This window comes from Nipponia nippon, unplaced genomic scaffold (assembly GCF_047370975.1).
Source record: "Nipponia nippon isolate SJK-2023a ecotype South Korea unplaced genomic scaffold, ASM4737097v1 scaffold_5, whole genome shotgun sequence".
Classification (NCBI taxonomy): Eukaryota; Metazoa; Chordata; class Aves; order Pelecaniformes; family Threskiornithidae; genus Nipponia; species Nipponia nippon.
In genome coordinates, this window is record NW_028262369.1 from 6,552,765 (window position 1) to 6,579,014 (window position 26,250).

Sequence of the window (26,250 nt, forward strand, 5' to 3'; positions counted from 1 at the left end):
GCTCTGTTCTTATGAGTCTAAAATCTGGGCAAACAGAAGTTCTACTAAGCTGTTACATGACCGTGCTGCATTTGATTTACCTGTTCTCATAGATGCTTGTTGGAGAGAGACATCTTGAAAATACAATTGGAAGAAAAAACATTAAAATACCTAATGCCATCCTTAACATCTTCCTCTAGTAGATATTACTTCCTGTTGTGGCTCAAAGAAAAAACTAGCATGAAGGAAAAGGCTCATACTTTCAAATATGATAGTCAAAATGGAATTACATTGATTCCCATGGCTTCTGTGTTGGTAGAAAGTTCAGTCTGCCATGGCTGGATTTTTGACTCTCAACTGGAAGGAAATATCATTTGAAATGAGGTCTGGTTCTTAGATGATTTTGCTCCCTGGCAAAGGCAGCGGTATCCTGCTTTTCCTGGTAACTCTCAAGATTAGTGCAGGATTGCAGCCTCACGTGGTGCTGGTTTAACTGGCAGCACAGAAAAATGGGACATCATGCCACTGCTCATCATACAGACCTTATTAATAAATACATGTTTTAAAATATCAAAACTCTTCAAATGAAAACATCAGATTATATTAATTTTAAATCTAGTCTTGCAAAATATTCTAACAAAAAAGTAATGGTTTGAGGTTCCTCTGTATCATAACCAAATATCAAAGCTTCCCTGCATACACAGCAGATATATTCTGAAAAATGAATCTCTTCCTTTTACACACACCACTTGTTGATATCATACGTTAAAAGGCTGGGTCTTGAAAAATCAGAGGCTAGAGCTGAACTGCAGTCCCCAGGATTACAATACCACAGGACACATTGTGTCAGCAGGGTAGAGTAATTTTAAAAAAGGGAACACTTCATGCTAACATGAAAACATACAAGTCATGTAAAACAGTACAAAAGGAGAGAGCCATGACACTCCATTAGGGCTTGAGCCAAATGTCATGTTCTTGAAAGACTTGCTCCAGTGTGGCAGTAGTTCTTCAAAGATACCGAGTCTTATCCTAAATGATATTATTCACTGAAATGATGCTATTTTTGTTAGAGCATCATGTAATAGTGCAAGTTCTCAGCAGCAGACAAATAACTCTCCAAATAAGCAGCAGTGATGTGCCACATATGCCTCTCACTTCACTTTGCTGTAATATATTTTTACAGTTGAAGTAGAGAGCCATTACAGTCCGGCTAATTAGTACTCAGAGACAAGTCCTCATATAAGCTACAATTTACTTATCTGAAAAAAGGATCAAACCTCATTCCTGGATTACTATTATTCACATAATCAGAAAGTTCAACTTTAACAAGGAAAACAAGTTAAAAAACGATCAGCGCCTGTCCAGAAAGCACCACAGCACAAGAAGACAGCACAATTTCCATTTGCAAAGGGTGGGAGGTTGTTCTTCGTATTTTACATCACACTCCAAGATACAAGCGGCGAATTGATAATCCTTGCTAAAGCTCTATTCAAGTTTAGGTTGGTCCATTAGTCATTAGTGCCAAGACTTACATCTGGTTACTTTCCTCCCCTTTTCTACCCAGTTAAATTTGCAATAATTACTAGATAGCAAACCTGCTTAAAATTATGGAAAATCAAATACATAAAAACAAAAGCAGAAAAAATGGATCCTCTGGCCTTCCACATGGAATTTTTAGTTGGATTTCTAATAATCTTTAGGAAAATCTTATTTTTAATACATATTAAATATTAATTAAAAGAGATTCTTTTATTAATTCCTAAATATTCACCCAGTTTCTTTTTAATTATCTCTACCAAAATGCAGGTACATAAACGAGTATCTGCTGAACTCCAGGTATACTAAACTGAAGAAATTGTTAGTGTTTGCTTCTCCTGAGAATAAGAATATTTAAATAAAAACTGAAGGTTCAAATGCAAAGCAAGAGGATTTTCAAGACTTTCTGTGCTTTGGAGGTGTGAACACCTGACAGAAAATATCATTTTGAAGTTTTTATGTATGCAAAAAAATACTGGAAGCACATTAAGTCAAGGCAGTAAACCTGGGCTTTTTGTCATGTTTAATTGCTTGAATTCATAACCTAGTTTTGCTGAATCTGGATGTTATTGCTGACTCAAGCAGTTTCTCCATTTTAGTACTTTAAAAAAGTTTGCGTGTGTCTCTGTGTTTGTCAAAGGCCCTGTGATACTATCGCATTTTTTTAAATACTCCTGACCATCAGAAAAATATCACTCTCCAGAAGCCTTATTGCTGTGCATGAAATCTGTAATTAACTACAGAACAAAACCAGTCTCTGATTGCAACCTGGTGGAAGAAGCCATACTGTGCTTTATTTTCAATGACAATGAAGGGAAATCGCAGCCTATGCAATTTAACATGGTTAACTGAAATCAAATGCAGAACAGGCATGATGAAGACAAATATAAAGTAGAAATGCTTATACTCTATTCCAGTCCCCGAAAGCAAACACATTCTCACACTGTCCAAATTGAAGTTTAAGTAAAATAAAAGTAGTGAGTGTACAATGTCAGTGAAGACAGCAACTTTGCTATGTTCCTTAACATCTCTATTTGATACCTTAAAAATGAAAAAAAAAAAAAAAAAAGGAAAGGAAAAGACTTATTCCTACAGGTACAGAACTCCACTGCTCACAAGAGATCTCAGGCCATAAAATTAAACTTTACTCACAGACAAATTTAGAAAGAAATGCTACCAGAAATGAGTCTGTCACTTACTTACACATTTATTTCTTTTCCCTAACCTAACTGTCTGGTATCTCGCCCAAATACAATCCCACAGCAGTTGAATGTTAGAGAAAACATATTTTTGATGCACCTTTTTAAATGAAAAGCCTGCACTTTTCTTCCATCTGGTGACTATGTACTCGTGGTATGTCTTGTGTCCAAAAAGGTATATCTGTGAAAATCGATCATCTAGGTATCAGTGTATTCTACTGAATTTGTTATTTCCTGACAACACAATTTACGAGAACTATTCCTTTGTAACATATTCCAAAACAAAACTAAAGGCAGATAACTTTTCTAAATTGTTTTTTATGTGGATTGAAAATATGACTATTTATGGCAGAATAATAGTTTTGAAAAGTAAACCTTATTCTCACATAAAGTTAATACCTTTCAAAAGTTATGCTTAGTTCCTAGGAGATGTTGTAAATTATATGCCAGCCTTAAAATATATATTAAAAAACCCAAACCACTGAAAAAAACATCTTGAGTAATCAAGGCCCTCTGTAGTCTTTGTTCCCATCTCTAAATTCTAGAAATATACTATCTTGTGACATAATCATTCTAAGAAAAACTCCAAAATCCGTATCACTGAAGTTAACTAAAAGCTTGGCTTCGGTAGGCTTGAGCTATCTTAAAAATAACTCCTTCTTAGTATGTTACTTAAATTAAAATATGAAGTAAAAATTAGAGCAGCTATTTTCTATGGTTAAAATTCTCTACACACTTTTTCCCCTGTTTTACTTTTCATGGTATTTTTCCACAATTACTGCCACAATAACTTAAAAGCAAGAGTTAATCATATTTCTTTTCCTTCTTCTTTCCAATTTGATGTTTCATTTGCCATTTCTGACATATTTGTCTTAATAAAATTTATTAACATTTAATAGTAATATTTTTCATGACAACAGAAGAAGTCCAAACTTCCAATATTATACTTAAGGACATTTTTCTAGACCTTTTATAGCATTCAAAATACCACAAGGCTTATCACTGAATAAATCAATTTATTACTTGTTCCTGGAAAAATTTTGTGGTTTATGAGCAAAACTGAGACTCTATGTGAAAATTTTATCCAAAAAAAAATTTGAACAATTCCATGATAAAGATACTACTGAAGTAACCAGTTTGATGTTAGAAAGACTGAACATAACACCTTGCTAGATAATAATAATAAAGTTGTTTCATCCATCTATTGTTATTTTATTCTGATTTCAAATATTTATTCATGTAGAAACAGGTAAAACATTAAGCTCAATCTTTCTAAAACTATGCTTGGAAAGGGGTATAGTTAATTCTACTTACACTTGCCGAGGTACCAGTGTACTGGATGTTGAGAGGGCACTGACTAAATATAACTTCTTGGTCACATATTAAAGGGAAGGCAATGGGAATATGACATGTTTACAACATCTAAAATACCAAGAAATTTGGTACTGCGTTAGGACAAAAAACTCTGAAACAGATCATCAAATCCCTATATACCTAGGTTTAAAGGAAGGAAACCTGATGATTGACAGAGACACTGCACATGCACTCACAGAGAAGGACCTATAAGGATCAAAACCAAAAGTCCACTTCATTTCCATTAAACGATTCAAAGATGAAAACAGTGAAAACATATTCCACTACTGCTCTTTCTGTAAACAAGGGAACGCTGTTTACTTAATAGCAGTTTTGCTCACTTTTCAGAAGTCAGCCTCATTCGCATGTTCAAAAACCAGATCAACAATGTGAATACTAAATGTATAACAAAACAGCTATAATTCACAAACAGATTATCAAGACATTCAAACTTTACACGGCTATTGCTTCATTTTAGAAACACATATGAAACCAATGTACTGTACATCAGCCAAATTTTAGAAGTATTTAATAAGTAAAAAAAATTGTGAACTTTCTATTAAATATATATATAAATCCTAATTATGTCTGTATCAAGACCAAATTCCTTATCACTACAGAACTGACAAAGACTATTTTGGATCTTACTGAATTTCTGAATACCCATCTAAATAAAATACCTGAGGTGGAATTTAATATACGGTCCTGAAAGCAATGTGATTTTATGGTGCCTAAACTGCTAATCAAACCCTTACTGCCTGAAATGCAGAGCCCAGCATTCCACTACTAGACTGTGCCATAGTCTCCTACATATGACAGCAAGTCTTTTAAAAAATAGGATACTCCTATTAGAGCATGGAAGAGATGCCTTTTCTAAAAGCCAGCAAAGCCCACTTTCCCTACTCTCCTCAATATTTTTTCCACACTTTGAAGTATGTGGGTTTTTTTAAAGAAAGAAAATTGCTAAAGTAATTAAAAATATTTAAATTACTTTGCAATTATATCTGTCTAGCAACTGATAGGCATTTTTAAATCCCAGTCTTTTATACTCTATTTCTGCTTTTTTGAATCTATACACACATAAATGGATTGTTAGCCAAATTTATCTTTATGTTTAAATCATATTTATTAAGAAAATGTTGTTGTTGTTTTAGCCCATGTATTTTAACCAGTACAGTAATAAAACTTTAAAATCTTTATATAAATTGTGTTTTCTAACATCGTGATATTATGCTGATAATATACAGGTACCCTGAAGTTAATAAGCAACCAGTTTGGTCAGGAATCCTGTAAGCTGTCTACTAAAAGGCAATAATTCATGTGACAAAACCATTTCTAATGAGATTCCTGCCATAGTTCATATAAATGCTAATATATATCCCATCAAAAGAAAGTTAAACAGCTCTTTGAAGATGAAGTTCACATAAACTTCAGCCATTCACAGAGGAAGGACAAATAATCCCCCCCCCCATCTTATTTTCTGTAAGCATCACATACATTCGTGTCTTCACTCACACAGACAAACCCATGCCCTGCACACACCTATACCTAAACAGAGCCATAAATATATGTATGGATAAAGAGAACGTGAACATGAAGTGGAGCCCCGCAGTCAGTCCTGCAAGTTTACATACGACACAGCTTTGATTAGACGACAACCCACCAGCATGCCTCTACCGTTGCTCCTGGTGTTTATTCCACCGGTGCCTCGGATCCCCACTCTAACCACAGAGCCAGAAGCCCCACGCACACACTAACCTCGCCGCATTCATGTTGGGAAGCCACTGACGGTGGCTATACAACAGCAGCCAAACATGTCAACTTGCCCCCCCGCTCCCCATCGGTGCCCCTGCCCACCCTCGCACCCCAGCCAGGGCTCCGGGTCGCTCTCGGTCGCTAGCAAAGGCTGGCTCCCCTGCTGGCTCCCCTTTCGCCTCCCCCCCCGCCCCCCCGCTTAAATTCCTTCAAGCCTGCTTCTGCCTTACCTGAAGGGCATCTCCCACGCCTGCAATTAGCTGCCAAGATTTCATTGTCGGCTGCGAAGTGCGTCCTGCTTCCGCGCCGGGAGGAGCCGGGAGGAGCGGCGGCCACCGGCGACCTGCGCCCCGCTGCCCGCGGCCCGCGCCGGGCGGGCTGCGCCGGGCGCCGTCCCGCTGCCCCGCCCGGGGGCACGCACACCTGCCGCTCCCAGCCCCAGGACAGCATCAACTACACGCTCGCAGAACCGCTACAGGCGGGATCGCGGTGCCGGGCAAACCAGGTTTCAAGGTCAGCTCTGCCGGGGCAGCCTATGCTCCGTCCCCTGCCATTCCCCCCGCCAGTGCCCGCCGGCGAAGCCCTGCGCACCCCTCGCCCGGGCCGCGGGCAGCACCGCGCCGGCCCCGCTCGCCCTCCGCTGCACGTGTCCCTTCCCTGCTCCTTCAAGCATTAAATATGGACCACATGACAGAGTAGGGCACCTTGCACAGTCCTCTGAGTCCACGCTTGACAACCAATTTTAACTCTGTCTGAAGGCAGAACGTAAGCACTTCCAATTACTTACGCTATACCTACATTATTCAAAATGTCTGTGGGACAGTATTTACGACTCTCAATATGCTGCGCTCTATATACTGCTACAAGATGTTAAAGCCCTTCTGTATCTTTTTTTTTTTTTTCTTCCCTTGCTGTATCCTTCATAGGCTTTGCAGTATATGCATTCAATGAAGTCATTTTGTTTTATTTGTAGATAAGAGCAGTTCCACACTAGCTTAGCTGAAAACCACAGCCTTGTGGGAAAGGAAGGTGGGCAGGGGGAGAACAGATTACATTCAATAATCCATTTATGGAATGTTTTAATGCATGTGTTAAATATTAGATATTTATTAAAATATTAGACATGGTACTAAAGTTTGTAGGGCTTCACTATTTTGATCAATGCCATGTAAACAAAATGGTTAACATTCTGTTATATAAAATTTAACCACAATATTTAACCAAAATATGTAACAAAATGGTTAACATTTTGATTAAATAATGATTAATATCTTGTGAAATTCTGAATTTGTTTAAAAATAATAATATTGCAGACTAACTTATTTTTAAAGACAAAGACTGGCTGGAACTGAAGCAAAACCTAAACATCTTCCACACGAGATGGTGGCAACCACCCCATTTGTGGAGCAGAGAAAAAAAATCCATTTGTTTCAGATAGACACTAAACACTGATGCTTTTCGCCATGCAAAAGCATTGCTACCAAATAAGTTGTTATTTTAAGGTACATCTATTCATGCAACTGGAATTATAAACTGCAAACAAATAACCACTTATACTAGAGTGAAAAATTCTCAGGGTACCGCTCAGAGGACTCCTCTAGTTCTATAAAATGTATTTTCATACCACATATATACTATTTCTCAAAAATAATGAAAAGTTCAGTAAAACACCTTTCAATATTTATCATTATTCTGCAATCACAAAGGAATCTAACAAACTGATCTCTAAGAAAATGATTTCTATTAATCATTCCCTTTTTGCATATACAAGTCAAAGAATTTGCACCCATTTTTGGCAGGACAGGAGAGACAAAGTTTAATTATGTTCTGTGAAAATTGAAAATATACAAAGTAATATTAGACTCAGATTCTGATTTCATAAGGTTTTCCTTGTTTTGAAGTTTTTATTGTAGTCATGCTCACCTTATTACCTGAAGGGAAAAGACAACCATCTACCTAGACAGACTATGGGACGATTAAGGCATCATAGCAATAGTAAGGCATAAGTGTATAATTTAAAAAGTAGCACGTTGCAAGGGCTGGTCTGATCACTGGGCTAATAGCCAAAACAAATCTCAGAGCTCACATTGGCTTATTGTGTGGCCTTGACCAAATTATTCATCTCCTCAGTTTTCCCACTTGTAAAATTAGAATAATAATACTTACACTACCTATCTCCTATCTCTTACTTCTCAGGAGAGCTCTGAGGATTAACGACCCTACAGTGCTCTGAGAATGAATAAACACTAACTGCTAAGCCAGAGTTAATATTCAGAGCATTAAAGCAATGAAATACTAGAAATTCCAATTAAACCACCTTATGTGTCTAAACATGGATGAACTAAACCACAGGGATTACTAAAACACCATCTCCTAACATTTACAATCAACAAAATACTATGGGTTGGCTTATAGTTCCATTATTTAAATCAGAGTTTGATCTCTGCCCATTCTTAGTACTAAGCTCAGTATTACATTAAAAATTGCACCAGTAGCAATTGCCACTGCTATCTTACAAAAATATCCTGTCCAGGGCAAGGTCACTCAGAGTTAAAGCAGTCAAGAAACACCACCATTACCTCTGGCCTGCCGTTTCTAGCCTTTGCAGCACGTATGGTCATTCAATCAAAGGACCAGCAACTCTGGCAGATGCTACATGTGGTACTTAGTGCTGGTCTTCAGAGACTGCAATTCTTTGTTCAAGTAATGGAAAAGAGTTTAAACTAATTAATTATCTCATTAGCAATAAATATGGGGGGAGGGCACCGGCAAAGAACATACTGCTGCAGAACAAGCTGCATCATTCACAAAGTTGGGACAATGATCAGATGATCAATCAAAAATAACAGTCTGAATTTCTAAATTGACATTAAAAAAAGAAAAAGAGAGAATATTAAAGTCCCATTTCAGTCTATAGAATTAATTAACTTGATAAAAAACCTGTATACATTTATAAATTCACTTTCACCACTCTCTTTAAATGGTGGATAATTTTGGTCTTCTGATTGTTTCTTCCACCTCACATATGAACAAGAGATAAAATACTTTAAATGCTCTAATGGTCAAATGATGCCATTGCTGGTCCTTGAATCGTTGTACAGGGGTGTGCAGAACCTTATCTGGGATGCCATCGCCTTGTTTGACAGCATGGATACTTCAGCAGCTTTGTGTGGACCAATACCCATCAGACCAACAATGTTTACAGAGCAACACCAAGACCAAGAGCTCAATTCCCTGTGAAGTGATCGGCAGGATAAGCAAAAGCTTGAGGTAGAAATTGCAACAGGGAAGAACAGGTTCTTGCTATGGTTCAGCTACTAGAGATCCTTGTCATGACTTTCTTACACACATACGTACTATCATGAGGAAGGCACCTCTCTAACCTTTGTTCTTTCCGCTATATTTGCAGGGACAAACATTAATTAACTGAAATATTACTGTGATGGCAGTGGCTATTGAAGTTTCTGTAATTCCAGATTTCTATCTTTTTTTACTTGAGATTTTCAAATAAATATTTTCAAAGAATTTATTGAACAGTACGGAAGAGTGCCATCACATTATGTCTCATGTTACATCAGAAGTTCTAAATAAATCTAGTTGTTTATTATCTAAGCCCTTACATCCTTTTCTCCTTAAAAAGGGGAGCATTTTTCTTCTGAATTTTCCACTTTACACAGAAAATTGCTTCACAGAGAAATACACCAAAGTAACTAATTGTAAAGTAGGTGCCTTTTAGTGAATGGTGTGGCTTGAGTTTTAAAAAACTGCTCCAAAGGTATGTGTGTCATATTAGAAAGCTTCCCGCCAAAAAGTTTCAGTGTGTGTTTGGTTTAGTCTTAATTTCTTAAACTAAATTTCTGTGCTATGGGAACTATTAAAAAGCAACTTAATCTTTGAAGGAAAATGAAGATTGGTAAAATCCAAAAGTAGCATCATGAGGAGAAGGCAATTCTGCACCTGTACAGTTTTGCAAATACTTTTTATACAGGATAGTGAAATGTGGTTTAATCTTTAATACATTTTTATGTCAAACACATGGGGGCTCTCCATGCCTGATGGATTACTGCCGAAATGATTTCTTTCTACATGCCATCTAATGATCCAGTAGTATTACAGAGGGTAAGCCTAATGAAGAATATTCAGATGGAAAAGTATCATGCAATTTATGATAAGCATGCTGCAGTTTTATTCCAAAATGCTTCATGGTTACAGTGTGCGAGTCTAAGGGAAATGACCGACACGTTAAGAAACACATCAATCATATGTCACAATCCTAACAAGACAATCAAAGCTCAAGGAAACCTAAATCTGAGAATTTTACAGAATGTTACATTGATGCTAAATATAATCTTTTGGAGAGAATCTAAATGATAAGGATTTTTAAAGCTGAACTATCAAAAGAAATGTAACCAGAAAACACAAGTTTTTCCTCTACCAAGCAGAATTTAAAATGTTCTCCAGGGGCAAGATCCTGCAAACATCCACAATATTGCTATCTTTACAATGAGACTAATTACAAGAGTACACAAAAATAAGTGGTTTTAGCATTAGACCTACATAAGGGATGTTTCAAAAGAATCAGTGATATAAAGTACTAGGTGTTTTCACAAATTATTTTTCTATACATTCAAAATGTCAGTATTTTTTCTTTAGCCCCTTGCTCACAGATAGTATCTATAAAGAATTTGTAAATGTGATTATATACATCTGAAATGCTTTATTTTGCATTATTAGTTGGTTTTGTCTTTTCCAAGGAAGTATATTGAAATTGATGTCGCTAATCTCTCTTGAATGTTCTATTATTGTTTCGGCTATATATACAATTATAGCAGTTCACAAATGAGGTAACTTATACGTTTTAAGTGTCCAAAGGCATGCACTTTTGCACTTTTACTGTAATGCTAATTGCAAAACTTTGCAGAGTATTAAATGCAAAATTTTATTTGCTATCTTTATACATCAATAACTGATTTTGTTTGGAAACAAGTGTAAGAAATCAAGAACCATCAGTAAAATAGTAAGAGGAACATTATTTCTATGCAATTTTGATGCCACTAAACTAGTACTGATCTAATAAATGTTACTTCAAACCTTACTGCAAAAAAAGTTTCTTGCATAAATGCTATGAAAGCTGCCATAAAAATAACAAGTCACCCCTGTATTCACCCCCCGAAAAAGAGCCCCAAATGCATATTCCACAGGATAGTGATTTTTTGCACAGCCACTGATGCTTAGCAGGTCACGTTCAAAAAATAATTACTTATCCAAAGACCTAAAATAAAGCAAAGTTTCTGAAGACACATCAGATCAAGGAAAAAAAATATGTATCTCATTTTTGTCAAGTACAAGGAAAGCACAACAAAACCAGTTACCAGAAGCATTCACTTCAAGGCTATTAACTTCACTTCAAGGCTATCAACTTTTTTTTTTCAGATTGTTGCAATGTTTAATGTGAAGCATACGATAATAATGCACCTACAAATACGAAGAAGAAACAGGTCTCTGAAAAGTCTTGAAGGAAAATAATTTCTTATGTGCTTATACATATTCACAGCCCTGTCAAAATGCTTAACTGTTCACAAAAATTATATTACTGAGGCAAATAATATTTTGGTATGAACAAGGATTACTAGTTAAGGCTGTAACATGGACTTTAACACTTCACTATATATTCTCTTCAAAGCTAATCTGGATCTGCTTTTAGATGTTATTCACAAAGAAATTACAATTCTTTGTTTAGTAACATTTAGAAAACACAATCTTTTTCTGTATTGTGAATTCAAAATGTGTTCCAATTCTGCAATCTTTTTTTTTACTTCACAAAGTATGACTGCAAATCGTTTCCTCAGTAAAACTGCAAAAGGTTAATTTGTCTAAAGAGCCACACGACCAGGAAATACGGACCTGACAGTGCTCGCCATACCAGCGCAAGAGGAAATGTAAAAACACAAAGGAAAATATCTAAAAAACGTGGAAGTGCAATTGCTTGCCATTGTAGATCATTTTGTGCAAGGTATACCTTCAAAATTAGGAACTACAGTCTGTTCCACAGAACAAGACCTCTGAATGCTACTCATAACATCAAATATAGTTAACAGAAAACATTTTCCAGTCCCAAGACCACGACTGGAAGTCACTGAGAGGCCATCGAGGCCTCTGCCTGCCATCCTTTGAGACACATACACTCAGAGGAGCCTGAATCTGGACCTTTCACTCCACCTTTACTTCACGAGTAAAACATAGCGAGCATGACCCCATATGAGACAGGTCTGAGTCTGACATGTTGCCTGTGTGTACAGGCAGTGATCTGAGAAAAGAAAAAAGAATGATGGGCAAGTTACTTAGAGATTTCTAGAAAATTTTGGCCCAGAAAGTGAGCAAAGAAACACTCCTCCTGTACAAATCTGTGGGGCGTATGGAGGTACAACTCTGTTGAGAAATTGGGTAAATGTGTATCTTTTATTCTTAATGACACATAAGCAGCTGTATTTATTTTTACTCAGACTATTTACATTTACAGTTGCTCTCCAGATTGCAAAACATCCCAATGATACTTTTGTCACTAACATCAGATGCATGATATATACTTCCTACTAAAATGCATGTGAAGATTTAAATATCTTTATAAATATAGGATAAAGTACTGTAGGGATTGTTACTTGACACACTTTAAACATTCTTTCATCATTTAATATAGTACAATCACACAAATGCCACAACCTTGTACACTATCAGGTAGGAGGAAGAGGATGGGACCACCTCCAGCTCAGTTACTGTGGGCCTTCTCTCCTTTAAAGTCACGTTGGCACAGAGAATGTCACAGCTTGTGGATGCAAGCCACCACTTGCTTCTGCTCATCTGTGGCACAACACAGTTGGCTAATTAATTTTTTAAAGTATTCGAGATGTGACACTTTATATATGGGATTGAATACAGATTAGCATTACAATAATCACAAAGCTTTTGTAGCCTCAAATTTGTCTTCTTCCAGCAAAGTTTCCTTTAATGTGCAAATGAACAATGCCACTACGTATCTTGAAATAAACAGGCTCATTATGGTCATAACTTGTCATATATGCAGGTATTCAGAATTATATTAACAGCATACAGTAAGTTGGCAGATAAAGACAGGCTAAATAAAAGATACATAACCAACTGCCTGCTATCATACCCAGATGCCTTCGTATCAGTGGCATCCCAAAGTGGTGTTATGAAAATCTCCCTCCCCCAGTGTTTATACACTGAAGATATCTTCCCAAGGGCTTTCTTGGCCCAATTCTAAAGACAGAATGGGTTTTCCAGATCAAGTAAAAGGCGAACAAAGGGAACACGAAATCGTCTCAAAAATTCAAACCCAGCAAAAGCTGGGAGATAGGTTCCGAGGAGATTGCCCACACAACGAAAAGCAAAGATAACAGGGAGACAGGCAAGTGAGCTGTCTGAAGTGTTCAAAACCCTGAAAATAACTGTTAAGTAAAGAGAAACATACTAATTGATTTTTAAAAATTAATTTAATTTTTTAGTTTGCATTCTTTGCAATTTTTGCGATTAACTAAATCAATGTGGCTGGAATCACTTCATACACCACAGGCCACACCACGCACAAAGCAAAAGGACCAGCATGTGCTGTGGCAAAAAGGACTATTCCTAGGAGCCGCTGGTAAACAAGTAGATTCCTAATAGAAGCCTCAGTGCCAGGGCAGTTAAATTACATGGTTTCCTCTGTAGTGAGATGCAAAGAAACGCCTCAGAAATAGATGATCCTTTAGAAGGATTTACAGGGACCAATGTTAAATTTGTCATCCATCAGGGAATGTATACAGGATATTTTATATCAACATCTATATATAATGTTTCCAAGAATAATTAGGCATGATATTTTAAAAACAAATTTCACACATTTTTCTGACAAACTGTTGTGGACTTCTGGTGTTAATTTTAGCAGTTTCAATTGGATTTGGTATGGTTGGAAATGTAAGGGGAAATCTGCAGTAATCAGGATGTGACACTCATTAACACTTTCACAAAATACCCACTGGATTTGCATAAAGTCGGCAAAGATTCATTGGTGAATCTTTAATATGAGATTTCCCTTGGTTTTACTCTACATTCAGCTCCATTTGCCCTCCCTCTCTCCTCTCTCCCCCCAGTGAGAACTGCTGTAAACAGTTCATAACAAAGCATAATTAAATGCACTGAATAACTAAAATATACATATAATTACCCAAAAGCTTATATAATTGCATATATAATTTCACAAATTGCAAATATTTTCCAAGAAATTATTCTGTAAGGGAGATAAATACTAATTAGATACAATGGCACTCCAAGTCACCTAATAAATCTGGAGATTTCCAGACAAGTTTTTTTATGACCTCTGTATAAAAAACATCCATGGCACAGCTTACATACAGCATAGATTCTGCATGTAAAATATCATTAAAAGATTCTAGAAAATGGATAAACCACTAAGGTGGCAAAATATTTCTGGTTCTGACAAACACAAAACTTTAAAGTAAATTATGCCACTCTTAAGGGAGATGTTTCTTGCTACTGCCAATATCATACAATGTGGCAAGAAAGAAAAAAAAAATCTGGGTCATTTAAGTCTTATTTGAGAAGTACAAGCTTCTCAGGAGTCAATATTTACTATGTATTTTTAGCTGAACTACACAGTACCTATTTGACTACATGGACTACATCAACATATGCCATTACAGCAGACAACGCAATATATAATGGAAAGTTCACAATGAAAAAAATAGTGATGTTTTTCTCTTTTGAACTATATAAAAAAACCCAAACATCAGATTTTTAAATTCTCATTGAAACTCAATATTCTGCTGATAAAAATGCGTTTTCATTAGCTTTGTTTTTAAAATGTAATTCTTCTACAAGAATAATTGTTATGCTGAGCTCAACATTAATAGGATACATTTAATTTTAAGTAGATTTAGTATGAAATTCAGAAAAAAAAATTAAAGTAAATTGAAATTCTTTTCACTATCATAAATTCCTGTAAATACACATAAACAACATTTAATTTCTGGTATGCTATACTCAAACCCAGACATTTGTGTACAGGATAAGCTTTGACATGATTTGAACAATGTATATATAACTGAACAGCTGTACCAGACAATATATTATTTCACTTGCTTGCATTTTGAGCAAGTTTATTGACTAAGAGTCTTACTTCATTGCTCCTACTCAACAGATCATTATCTCTCTCTGATATCCCACTGACACATGAGAAAATTTTCTAACAGAAAATACAACCTGAATAAGTATGAGGGCCAGGATGCATTGTTGTATTTTTACTTCTGGTTAAACTCTCGAGATCAGATCATCTTTATATCTTGTTCATTACTGAGTAGTGGAAGTATGCCAGGAATAAAAATGCATAGACAGGGTTCTATTTGATTTGTGGATTCTTTTTAAAGATAAATTAGAACATCAGAATTTTGGGAATTTGGTTTTTCCCACTGAAAAACTGCAAATTGTGCTGAGGTCACCTGAAGTGTAGATACTCATAATTTTTTAAGTTTTCTCTCTGAACTCTTTTTATTTGGGTTTTCATTAAAAAAAAACAACCAAGGTTGATGTATTTTTTTTCTCTGTAAGTGGAACAAAACTTTTTTTTATTTTGTTTTGTTTAGCAAGCAGAATTTTCTTTCCAATGCTTTAATACTTCCAATGCACAACTGAACACAAAGCAACAGTAGATCTTCGTAAGTAAAAACTCAAAAAGTTTCCTCTAACTCAGACTTACCCGTTTTTAAGTCTTACCCATCACAATACTATTTGTACTTATATAAAAAAACCCAACATGCTCGAGATAATTTCAGTATTCACAATAGCAACAACATGACAGCAAAGCACTCTGGCATTTACTGGTTGCAAGACTGCAAATGTTCCACCCAAAACTGTAGGACAAGAAAAATATTAATCAAAAAACCATTACAGGCTTTCGCAGTGTACTAAGCATACTGACGTACTTACATGTGAACTCACTGACTTTGTGACTGAAGTGATGGTTATTATTGGACAACCACTGTGAAAATAGCCTGTTAGGAAATAAGAAGTCTTTACTTTTATTTCACTAATTCAGTTGGCACAATAATGACTCTTCTGAACACATGATTTCTCAAAGTTGTCGTATATTGTTCACTAGAGGCAATAAAAACAAGCTCATCACATATTTCACTTCTCATTTCTCTTTCTCAATAACATGAACCTTAGATCAAAACATATGGATACTACATTGTCCCTTGAAAGAAAGTGATGTAAAGCTTACATGAACAGCCTTTTTCTGCCTGGCACCAGGTCAGAGATGGCACACTGCCAACTGGGTGAAAAATAAATTTCAAAATGGAAAACCAGGAAAAGGAAGAGGACGCCATGTATTCTGGTGCTTCATCACCCCCTGTGCCTGGGTATACTGGACATTTTTGGTGGGTCAAGGGGACAGAGCGCCCACTGCCTCACACATTGCCGTACAGCAACTCAGTAATAATTGCAGTATGGATAAAATAAATTTCTATGACTATATGGCGATTTTTTGGCAGTCATCCCTTGTGTCTGTGGTGATTGTATCTACAGCAGACACTAACTTCTACTGAAAATGCTTTTCCAGAGAGATCAAACTTGTTTTTAAAATCACGTGAAATGTCAGCACTATTATTTAATTCTAGTATCACTATTTTTCCCCTCCTGATTTTACAATTATTGTTCCTACAAAATGCCACCAACTTCTAGTATGTTCTGAGGTTCAGACAATTTCATGGCCTTTGCTCCCCTCACTTCTCTTCAAGAAAACCGTCAAGCTCACCATTCAGAAGATAATAGTGGTTTTACAGCATTTTAGTTTAAGCGCTGATTTTACGTGGAAAACAAAATGGCATTCACACTTTGAAAAACAGAGAAGGAAAATAGTGAAAATTCAGGAGACGATTCAGGGCAACATATTCCACACTGACTTCAACTGAATAAAGTTAATTTGTGGATATAAAATTTCGAATTAAAATTACAGTAATAATAAAACTGCAAGTCAACTTTATATTATGTTGTAATAAAATATTACTCAAAGGTTAAGTATGTCATATCTCACTCTAGTGGAAAGTTAGAAAGAAAGAACAAAGACATTTAGGAGATTATCCTTATATATATGTAAAAATATACTTATATATGTGTGATATGCATATATTTGTATTTTTATATATAGAATCACAGAAACATTCCCAAACTAATAAATTTGCTGTGGCTTTTTAAAGAAATACACTGCACCATTATGCCATCAATTCCATATCACTTCCTGCTGGTGTCCAGCTGCAGGATGTTCTGCTCCTTACCTCCCCAACAGGCTGTATCCCCAACATCCATGCAGGGCTGGATCCCTGAAAACAAGTGGATACAAGACTGCTTGTTTAGCACAGTGTGGAAGATCCTGGATTCTGTCGATGCTAACAATTCATGTCAGATCGTGAGTACAAAAGTAACAAATTTCTTGCTACAAATTCAAACATTATGATGTGGCGCTACTGTCCATGTATTATTTGCAAAGTCTAACTGATCTAGAACCTGTAGCAGCAGAAACCAGATGCCTCTAGTGAATTTAAAAAAGTCATTCCCTGCAATCCTTTTTTCTGCCTTTCCATATAAGAACTTTTATTTACCTGAGCCAGTATCAATTAGTCAAGGAGACAAAAAAGATGGTAAAGATAGTCTGTTAGAACTTAGATGAATAAGATTCATTTGGAGGTAACTTGATTTGAGTGGTGAAAATGGTGGCAAGTGGGGGGATTTCCGAATATTTTGAGGTGTGAACTTGTGAATGGACAAGCAATGAGATTCTAGACAGCTTCACTGCCCTAGAGAGCCTAACAGAGCAAGCACAAAAGGTAAAAGATACAGGACTAAGGAAATGGGGCGAGGACAGGTGTTGAGACAACCAAGCAGTAAAGAGAGCAAGTTTCCCAGAAGTCTATTGCAAGGCTTGAGTTAATGTTGCAGCAAGAACAAACTGGGGAGAGAGAGATGGAGAGGAAAGGAAAACTGTTACCGTTGTGTGTACTGCATTACACAGTTCAAATTATTTCTCTCTCCCTGAACATCTGCTGCATTGAATAAACATTACATATATATTTATATACACACACATATTTAATATCCTCAATAGACAAGCAAGTACAGCACATCTTGATCATGATTATTTGGACAATACAAAAGCAACAGAGATTTATTTTAATTACAATGCCAAAAACAATGGCCAGTAATATTTTCTACAGAAGTTGTTTAGATTAGTTGTTTAAAAACAGGTTGGAAGGCTCTGACAATAAGGTGGCATCATCTTTTAATAAGATGGGAAGAGTAAGACTTAATTTACAAAAGATAAGACAATTTCCTGTATTCTTGTGAGTCATCACACATCATTAACTCTTTTTTGTATTATGCTAAGAACTGTGGGTTTTGGATGATTTCACTAATTAAACTTGAAGTCAGAGTAGAATGATTTTTGGAACACTACAGCACTTAAAGACTCATCTATTTTTATTAACATACACATCTAGAGAAGAGAGTTGACCATCACATCAACTCTGCTCTGGTAGTTTTATTATTGCCATTCTAACACTCACAGACTTAGTGACTTTAGCAGCTCTTCATGACGCAAATGTCTTCCTCATACAAGTGGCACACCTACTATGCAGATTTCTCAACATATCCCTCTCAAGACTTTTTAGATTGCTGCTCCATCTGCATCCTTAGAAGACTTAGCAATACTACAAGACAACAGAATCTTCCATATTTGTGTTTGCTTACGTTTTTATAACTACACATCACCACAAGCAAAAAAACTGTACGAGCATTGTTTTCTAACCTGTAAAGCTGTGCAGTATTAATTGAATTAATTAATTGAAATCATAGAATTAATACTGTTATTATGAAAGCTTCAAACAACAAGGGTAAAATTACAACTCATCATTACCTCGAAATCTGGCATGAAACCTGAAACTAAATTAAATCTTATCTAAATACCAAAATCAAGGACAAGGAAAACAACACCAAAGGCAAAACTAGATTCTCTGACTTATTTCCTATTTTATTTTTTTGCATATTTACAGAACAGAAAGACAGGAAAAAAGGTATCTGAACAGTCATAACTGAATCACCTGGAACAATAAGTGGCTGCCATGTGTATGAAGGGAAACTTCTTTCCATCAAAGACTTGAAAAGATAGAGCTTTCTAAATCTACTCCAAATCTAGAATCTGAGAGCTGTGAGAATACAGCAAGATTTAATTCTCTTGATGAATCATCTACCACAGACAGATCAAGACCAATACAATTACACAAAATGGAATCATTTTTACTGTATCCAAGGAGATAGGAAATCACCTGCATGGGCACAACCCAATAACAACTGAACTACTCTCCATCCACCTGTGAGCAAAGGCAGACAGAAACGTAGATGGCTACATTTCTGCAGCATCAACTGAAGGCACAATTTAGGAATTCTGTGAAAACATTCACTGAAAGGGAAAAGTTTTCACAGCTTTTCAGTTGAGAACTTGACAACAGAAGGTGGGATACCAGCTTCAATAAAGAATGAAAACAATTGGTTTGTCTTGCAAAATGGGACAGGATGTTGTTTTGTTGAAATCTGCTGCTCCAATTATCTGGTCATTACAAAAATGATTCACTATTCAAGGCATCTTTATACACAGCTCTTCTGGACCCACAACAAAGAAGCTAATCTACTAGGTAGCAATACCAGAACACTGGAAATGAAGTTTTCCCAGGAAAGACGTTTTCACTTGTGCCAATTCTAGTATGTAAATCTTCAAATAGTAAGAAGCTCAATAAATTTAATGCAGCTGGAATTGACTCAAGTAAGCAAAAAATGACATGCCTTCAATCCAGAATGACTGTCAGGCCAAGAAAAGGAGAGAACAATTAGAATTAAAGTGTAAGTCACAGTGTAAGCTACCCCTGAACTATCTGGGAAGTCTGCATGGTACCACCGGTAACAGTTGTCAAGCTGACAAGAAAAGAGTTAGAAAATAATTGCTTAAAGACCGAAGAACACAGATCAGAGTACAAAGATTTGAATAGACTAAACGAAATAAGAACGGAGACACAAGGGCCAAATACAGGTTCACTTCCTAATCCTAAAGAGAATAATAGTACAGAGGTACAATCACAACGGTCAGACTACCTGGCAAACACTGTTCGCTCTGATTCAATAGAATGAAAAAATAATAACCATTGTGGCTGAGTTTTCACTGAGAGTAAGGACAGAAATGCCAGTGCAGTGATCATTGTGCCAATCTCTACGGCTCATTAGAAGCGTTTACTCCACAGGATAGCGGAAAGCAGAGAACAGAGGCAAGATTATCGAGTCCAATAAGAGAAGCCCATTCAGTGATTGGCAGAAGTAGAAATACTATCACAATAAACTGATTTTGGAAAAGAAACTGATTAAATAATGAATATCTAAAGATGCAAAGCATATAATTTTATATTTCACTCACCTCTTGAGAACCTTATATTGCACCTAGCATGACTTTCTTTGGACAACAGAAGCAAATACAAAGTAATTCCAAAGCATCTTACTAAATTCATCACAGGTTTTCACTGAAAAGAAAACTAATAAAAGCAAACTTCTGGGTTACATTGGCCAAGATGAGGTAAGTGTATTTTAAAACATGCTTTTTAACAGCTTCGAGAAAAACAGACTGCCTTGGAAGCAGGGAGGGAGGAGGCATCTAATAGCAAACATCTCTCATGATCTGAGATAGGCTGAGGACAAAACCCTCTTGCTGACTGTACCATTGAAAATTAGAACCTTTAAAAAAAGCTGCTGCAGAATGTGGACTCTCCCTAAATAAGGTAAAAATGAAAGGTGTACCAAAATCTGTGAGCTGTTCCATATAGATACAGTCCTACACTTCAGCACAGCCCTTCTACTCATGAAGGTCTTTCTTACTTTTCTTATTGTAGGTCTTTCAGTTAATTGAACTATAAATTTATAACTGTTGTTGATACTAATTTCTTAGACACTTATAACTAAATTATCCACTAGAGAGCACAGCAACATTTTCAAACACATTCTGCTTCTGTCTGCAAGTGCTAAATGAGGTCTTTGTGGCACTCAATGCCACTCTTCTATACAAGAAACAGGCTAAACAATCTGTCATGCAAAACAGCGATAAGAAATGTACTTAATACAATGCTTTAAGGAAAACAGGTCAACAGACCATGAACTTTTAATGGACAAATTTCAACAGTTTACAGCCGGGTATGCAGTTCTCAGACATTCTTGATTAAAAACTTCTTTTGCATTATATACCTTTGTGTGTATATATATGTAACAAAATACGACAAAAAGAGAAAATACATTCTTCACTCTTACAGGAGGAAACCATAGAAGCACTACTTATCAGTATGCTGGGCAAGAGCTGTTTTTCTTCCTGTTCTGCAATATATTCTGGTGATGTCATGACATTTTTACTTCCTATTAAAGAAAACCTTTTAGCATTTATTATTTCACATTGTAATGGGCATCCTCTAAAGTTCATCTTTCATTTAAAAATATAAATTATTCTTTTGCTTTATTTTTCAGTTGCTCAGAACAAAAAGAATATAGTACATATAAAGTACTCTGGAATCTCTCCTTTAAAATACTTGTTTAAAACTGTTACAATCCCACAGGCCTTCATCAATACATTGATAAAGGTGTCCACAACATCCACAAATCTGAATAGCGTATCTCAGTGCCACAGGTAGACAAATTAACTCCACCTCAGATCTTTGCTTAATATGTTTTTCTTCTTTTTCTCATAAACCATTCAAGTTAATCATTGCAGTAAAAAGACTAATAGCATGGGGCTATCTTGTATTATCAGAAAAACATAGAACTTGGCATATCTAGTCAAAGCTGTGCTATGCCTAATTCAGAAGTGGCTAGCTTCAGACGCTGAAAGAAATAGTCAAGTTTAATTTTTTAAGACTGAAATAAGCCACATGTAAGAGAAGTCTTGTTCTAAACGTTATCAGTTATTGTTTTATAAACTGGAGAAGAGAGGTTTTATAGACATTTCTCATTTATCTTAGCATCACAATGAAAATAAATGAAATTAGAAAGCTGACACCTACTACAGAGTAAAAAGAGCAAGTGCTAGGAAAACATTCACTATCCATGGGAATTGTAAGCAGCACGGTCAGCTGTGAGGATGGCAAATCACTTGACAACCATAACTGCAAAGAGGAATGAATAGCGAAGTGGAGAAAATCCAAATTCAGCAGGAAGGGATGAATACATAGCACGACAAAGTTGCTTCATGAGTATAAAAGTTAAGATGGATTTCCACATCTCAAATTAACGGGGCGTTAAAATATCATATAATACAGATTACTTAAGCGTCAAATGCAATATAACCACTCAATGCCATTTCTTTGAGTTTTATTTTTCAACAGTAGGTATTATAATTTAACATGTCCGATTTTAAGCAGTTTTAATGACAATATTCACATAACATTAGAATCATGCTCAAGTACTATACTGAATCAAACTCTTAAATGAAGATGTTTTTTATGTAGATGGCATGATGTTTCAGAGTTAAGCTATTCTGGTGAAAGTGATCACTGTGATAATTTATTCATAAACTCACATATACTACAATCTAGTTTTCATTTTCTGAAATCTTCTCAGTTTAAAAACCACCATCACTGCAGTCTTCATTTCAGGTATTACTATATGCTTATACAGTTGGGAAAAAAAAAACAAACACAAAGAAGCAGAAGCAAGAAATATGAATTATGAGGTTTTATCAGTATAATCTACCATTAAGAATAACTCTTGATACAAGTAGGTTAACCAATTTACCAAATCCTCCTCTGCACTGAGAAACATCTTTTAATATTGATAGACTTGACTTCCTTTTTCTGCCTTGGAAAACACACTAACGGGATCTTCTTAGTCAGAGAGGGAGGGTGTAGGGGTGGTATCTAAAATGGCTTACTTAGTAACACTCTGAAAAATGAGTCTAGAAAATAGCAGCAGCAGCCAGACCCTGCTTTGAGAGCAGGTTTGCAACACAGGCAGAATCTGTGTTTGCTTCATCGAAAAAGGTAAGCCTTCTACTGATTTCTGATCACTAGGTAAAAGAGTTATTTGCAGTATAAAGTGTCCAGGTCTCAGGAGCAAAGCTTCTTTGAAGGGGGGAAAAATTTACTGGTTGGAGATCAAGTGCTGACCTGTGGTTATTAGAGCGGCAGCTCGTTCACCTGTATGGCTTTCATAAGTGTTTTGCCTCTGCAAGAGTTAATGAGCAGAGTTTAACATCCTGCTGGGAAAATAATAAGTTCTATATCCATGTGTGGATTGTTTTAATTCATCTAGGGAAGAAAACCCTCTCTAGGTGCAAAGGCTTACATGAAATATATACTTTTAATAAAGCATTTTGGGGCAAAAAGAATGATAGTGACTTTCCATCTCAGTTAAAGATAGGCTCAAGCTGGAAAAATTTCTTATGGGAAGAAAGCTGAAGCTGATGGGCCTAAGGCTTATGTGTATAGTCTATTGGGCACTTGTAAATATTATATATATATATAATTTTATATATATATATATTCAGGGTGTGAAAAAAACCCCGACATAATAAGATGTTGTTGCAGAATAAGCTCCTTCCTCCAAAAAAAGCCATTAAAACCATAAAATATATATTCAGTTAGCATTACTGTCTTTACTTCTGTGTCTTGTAGACATAGAAAATAAGCATGAAAATTTTAAATTTTATTCTGCCTAGTTGTGAACAATTACTATTTTTTAAAAATCAGATTAATGATTCAATGCCATCAGCAAATGAGTCATGTGATGTGTCAACTAGCAAGTTTTTGGGTTTGCTGTTTTTAAATTAGAGGATTATCTTTGATTATTCTTGAAACAAGGCAAAATTCAATGTCACCATCACTGGTAATTTAACGTAATAAATAAAGTTCTATATTTTCAATGGCCACTCGCTTAGATTTTATCTACATTTTTTCTACTCAAAGTCTCACTGAGATCAAAATGGCCATGAATGTTCAGTCCTAGCAAGCAGACAGCATAACTAATTAGTTGTCAAGGAATTACATATTATTTGATTGGAAAAGAAAAAACAAAAGTGGATTTGTCTTTTTAAGAGGTATTTTGCTTTTGTTTAAATTACTGATTTTAAATTTGCCATAAGTCACTCAAAAGACTAGAATTTTTAGACAGCCATACCACAACAAAAATTAAACTTGGACTAGAGCAGGAATTTTATTATTCAGCAAAATTCTGCACCTCTGGATCATAATAAGGACTGGTCCACCTATATCATACCAAAACAAGAACTCACACAAGGATGAGAAGAAACTCCATTTGTGCAAATTATCATCAGAAGACACTACACGATTGGTTAGAAACAAGACCCAGTCCCGTGTACTTGCGTGGGTTGCTGTTTCAGGATGTGCCTCCGCAGTGCTGCAGGATGCTGTCCTGCAGGCACCCAAGCCCCAGGACAAGCACAGCCTAGCACACTCAGGGACGCTAACTTGGGGCCGAGAATTAACCAGGCTGCATCCGCACAAGAGCAGAGTGAGGCTGGCCCTTCTGCACTGGCAGGACTGCACTGCATCTGGCACAGCAGCCTAAAAAGGCACAGTAAAGAGGCTCTGTTAATTAAGCAAGTAAAAAGATACGGTTTTAATACCATGGAGAGGCGGTATTTTGAGCTCATCAGTATGGGCTCAAAAACCAGAAGACAGATAAAAAGATGTAACAATCACATTCTTAAACTTCACCTTTTTATGGCTTGCCAGATGACTTTTGCACATTTGAGGCTAGCAGTGTTGAAAAAGAGGCTGCACGTTCAGATCTGTTCAAAATAAAATACCTGAGACTTACAAACCAAGGCCTATGCATATTGTGAAGCTTGAGGCCACTCGACAGAACGTGGTGTTGGTTGGACTCAGTACTGAAGCTGAGCACACTGCAGAGCTTTAGTTATAAAGAAACATTTTAAAATACACAGCTCTGAAGTAAAAATTTTTATTTATTATTTAACAGCTATGTATAGTGAGGATCAGTAGTAGAGTGGAAGCCTATTTCTGATGCAAAATCTGAACAGTTGACAGATAACTGTTTTACATAAGGTTCATGGCTCTGTGCCACATGGCTGCTCTGCAAGGGAGAGCGAGCCTCGCTTGTCAAACACAATAAAGCAAATCAGTGTACTATCAATAGGATGTAAAATGACTCTAGTTCTGAAATTCTGTGCTGAGAATCCCAAGAGCTGTAATTTATCAAACAAAAACTTTTGAATCTTGGAAAAACAAAGAAACTATCTTAACATAATCACATTTTTAAGAAGAAAGCTCAGCTCATCAATACACAAAAAAATTGTGAAGAATTAATTTTAATGAGCCCCTTTGCAAGCTCCAGATTATCCATCTTGTTTTTTTGGAATGGAAACAGGCGTCTCATTTCTATGAAGAATCTAGAGATATTTTTTTATTTTAAGCTTTCCACAAATACAACTTTTGTGTAAATTGAGAAAAGCATACATACGATATCATTTAGCAACATTTACCAGAATTATTTTTACACTGATGACACTAAAATAAACTCAAAATATACATAGCACTAAGGCTCTTTTTTTTTTTTTTTTTCCCTCTGTCTAGGCACTCAATAAAGTGGTTCTTCGTATATACTTCATATAAAGCTTGATGCAAAATTTAGGCAACCCTAGATCTACCTATATTTCACAGTTTAAATATTTGTAATGAAGAACTTGTGAGGAATTGAATTGTATGTGCTTCAACATCACACCAGCAATTTTCAAAGCAAGAAAAAATAGTGTAAAAGCAACTGGATAAACTAGCCAGCCCATACAAGCAGCCATACAGTCCAAGACATGTAGTCTATTCATTATAATAGTAAGACGGTATTTTGCAAAACAGAATTGAGAATGATACACTAGAAAACTGTTACTTTACTACTGCTGTTTAAATTATGGCCTAATGCAGTGTTTCAACAAGCAGTGCAAAAATCTAACCTTGTCACAAATTGTCGTGTTCCTTCAAACTGTGGAAAGGGGAGATGGGAAAGGAAGGAGGGAAAAAAAAAAAAAAGAGGAAAAAAAAGAGACATATATCTTGTGGATAAAAGCACCTAATCCCAGTTTAGCTTTGGCACAATAACTCTTTTCAAAGAGCAATGTAAGGGGAAGTAATTTCATAGCTAGGTCTTACTAGGTGACTGAATATATGGATTCCATTAACTGAATACATAGCTATGGAGTCCATTAATTTGTACTGGCAATCCGATGTTTGGCAGGGGTGATGCTGGTATTTCTTAAGCAAACGGGCCGTCAACTGAACAGCACACTGGGGAGTATTAGTTTCCT

General features: G+C 36.0%; 1 protein-coding gene across 25 annotated transcripts in view; it reads right to left on the reverse strand.

Moving 5' to 3' along the window:
* RBFOX1 (RNA binding fox-1 homolog 1) overlaps positions 1–26,250 on the reverse strand; it is a 1,359,349-nt gene that overhangs the window by 723,322 nt on the left and 609,777 nt on the right. For 2 of the 25 annotated variants that reach the window (XM_087730996.1, XM_087730992.1), the window contains exon 1: positions 6,053–6,212. The exons of 21 other annotated variants lie outside the window; for them this stretch is intronic. In XM_087730996.1, coding sequence (XP_087587122.1) covers positions 6,053–6,097 — 45 coding nt within the window. In that variant the 5' untranslated portion in view covers positions 6,098–6,212. Of the gene's footprint in view, positions 1–5,730; positions 5,749–6,052; positions 6,213–26,250 lie in introns of those variants that run through there. 2 more of the 25 variants (XM_087731001.1, XM_087730995.1) reach the window with 1 other exon arrangement.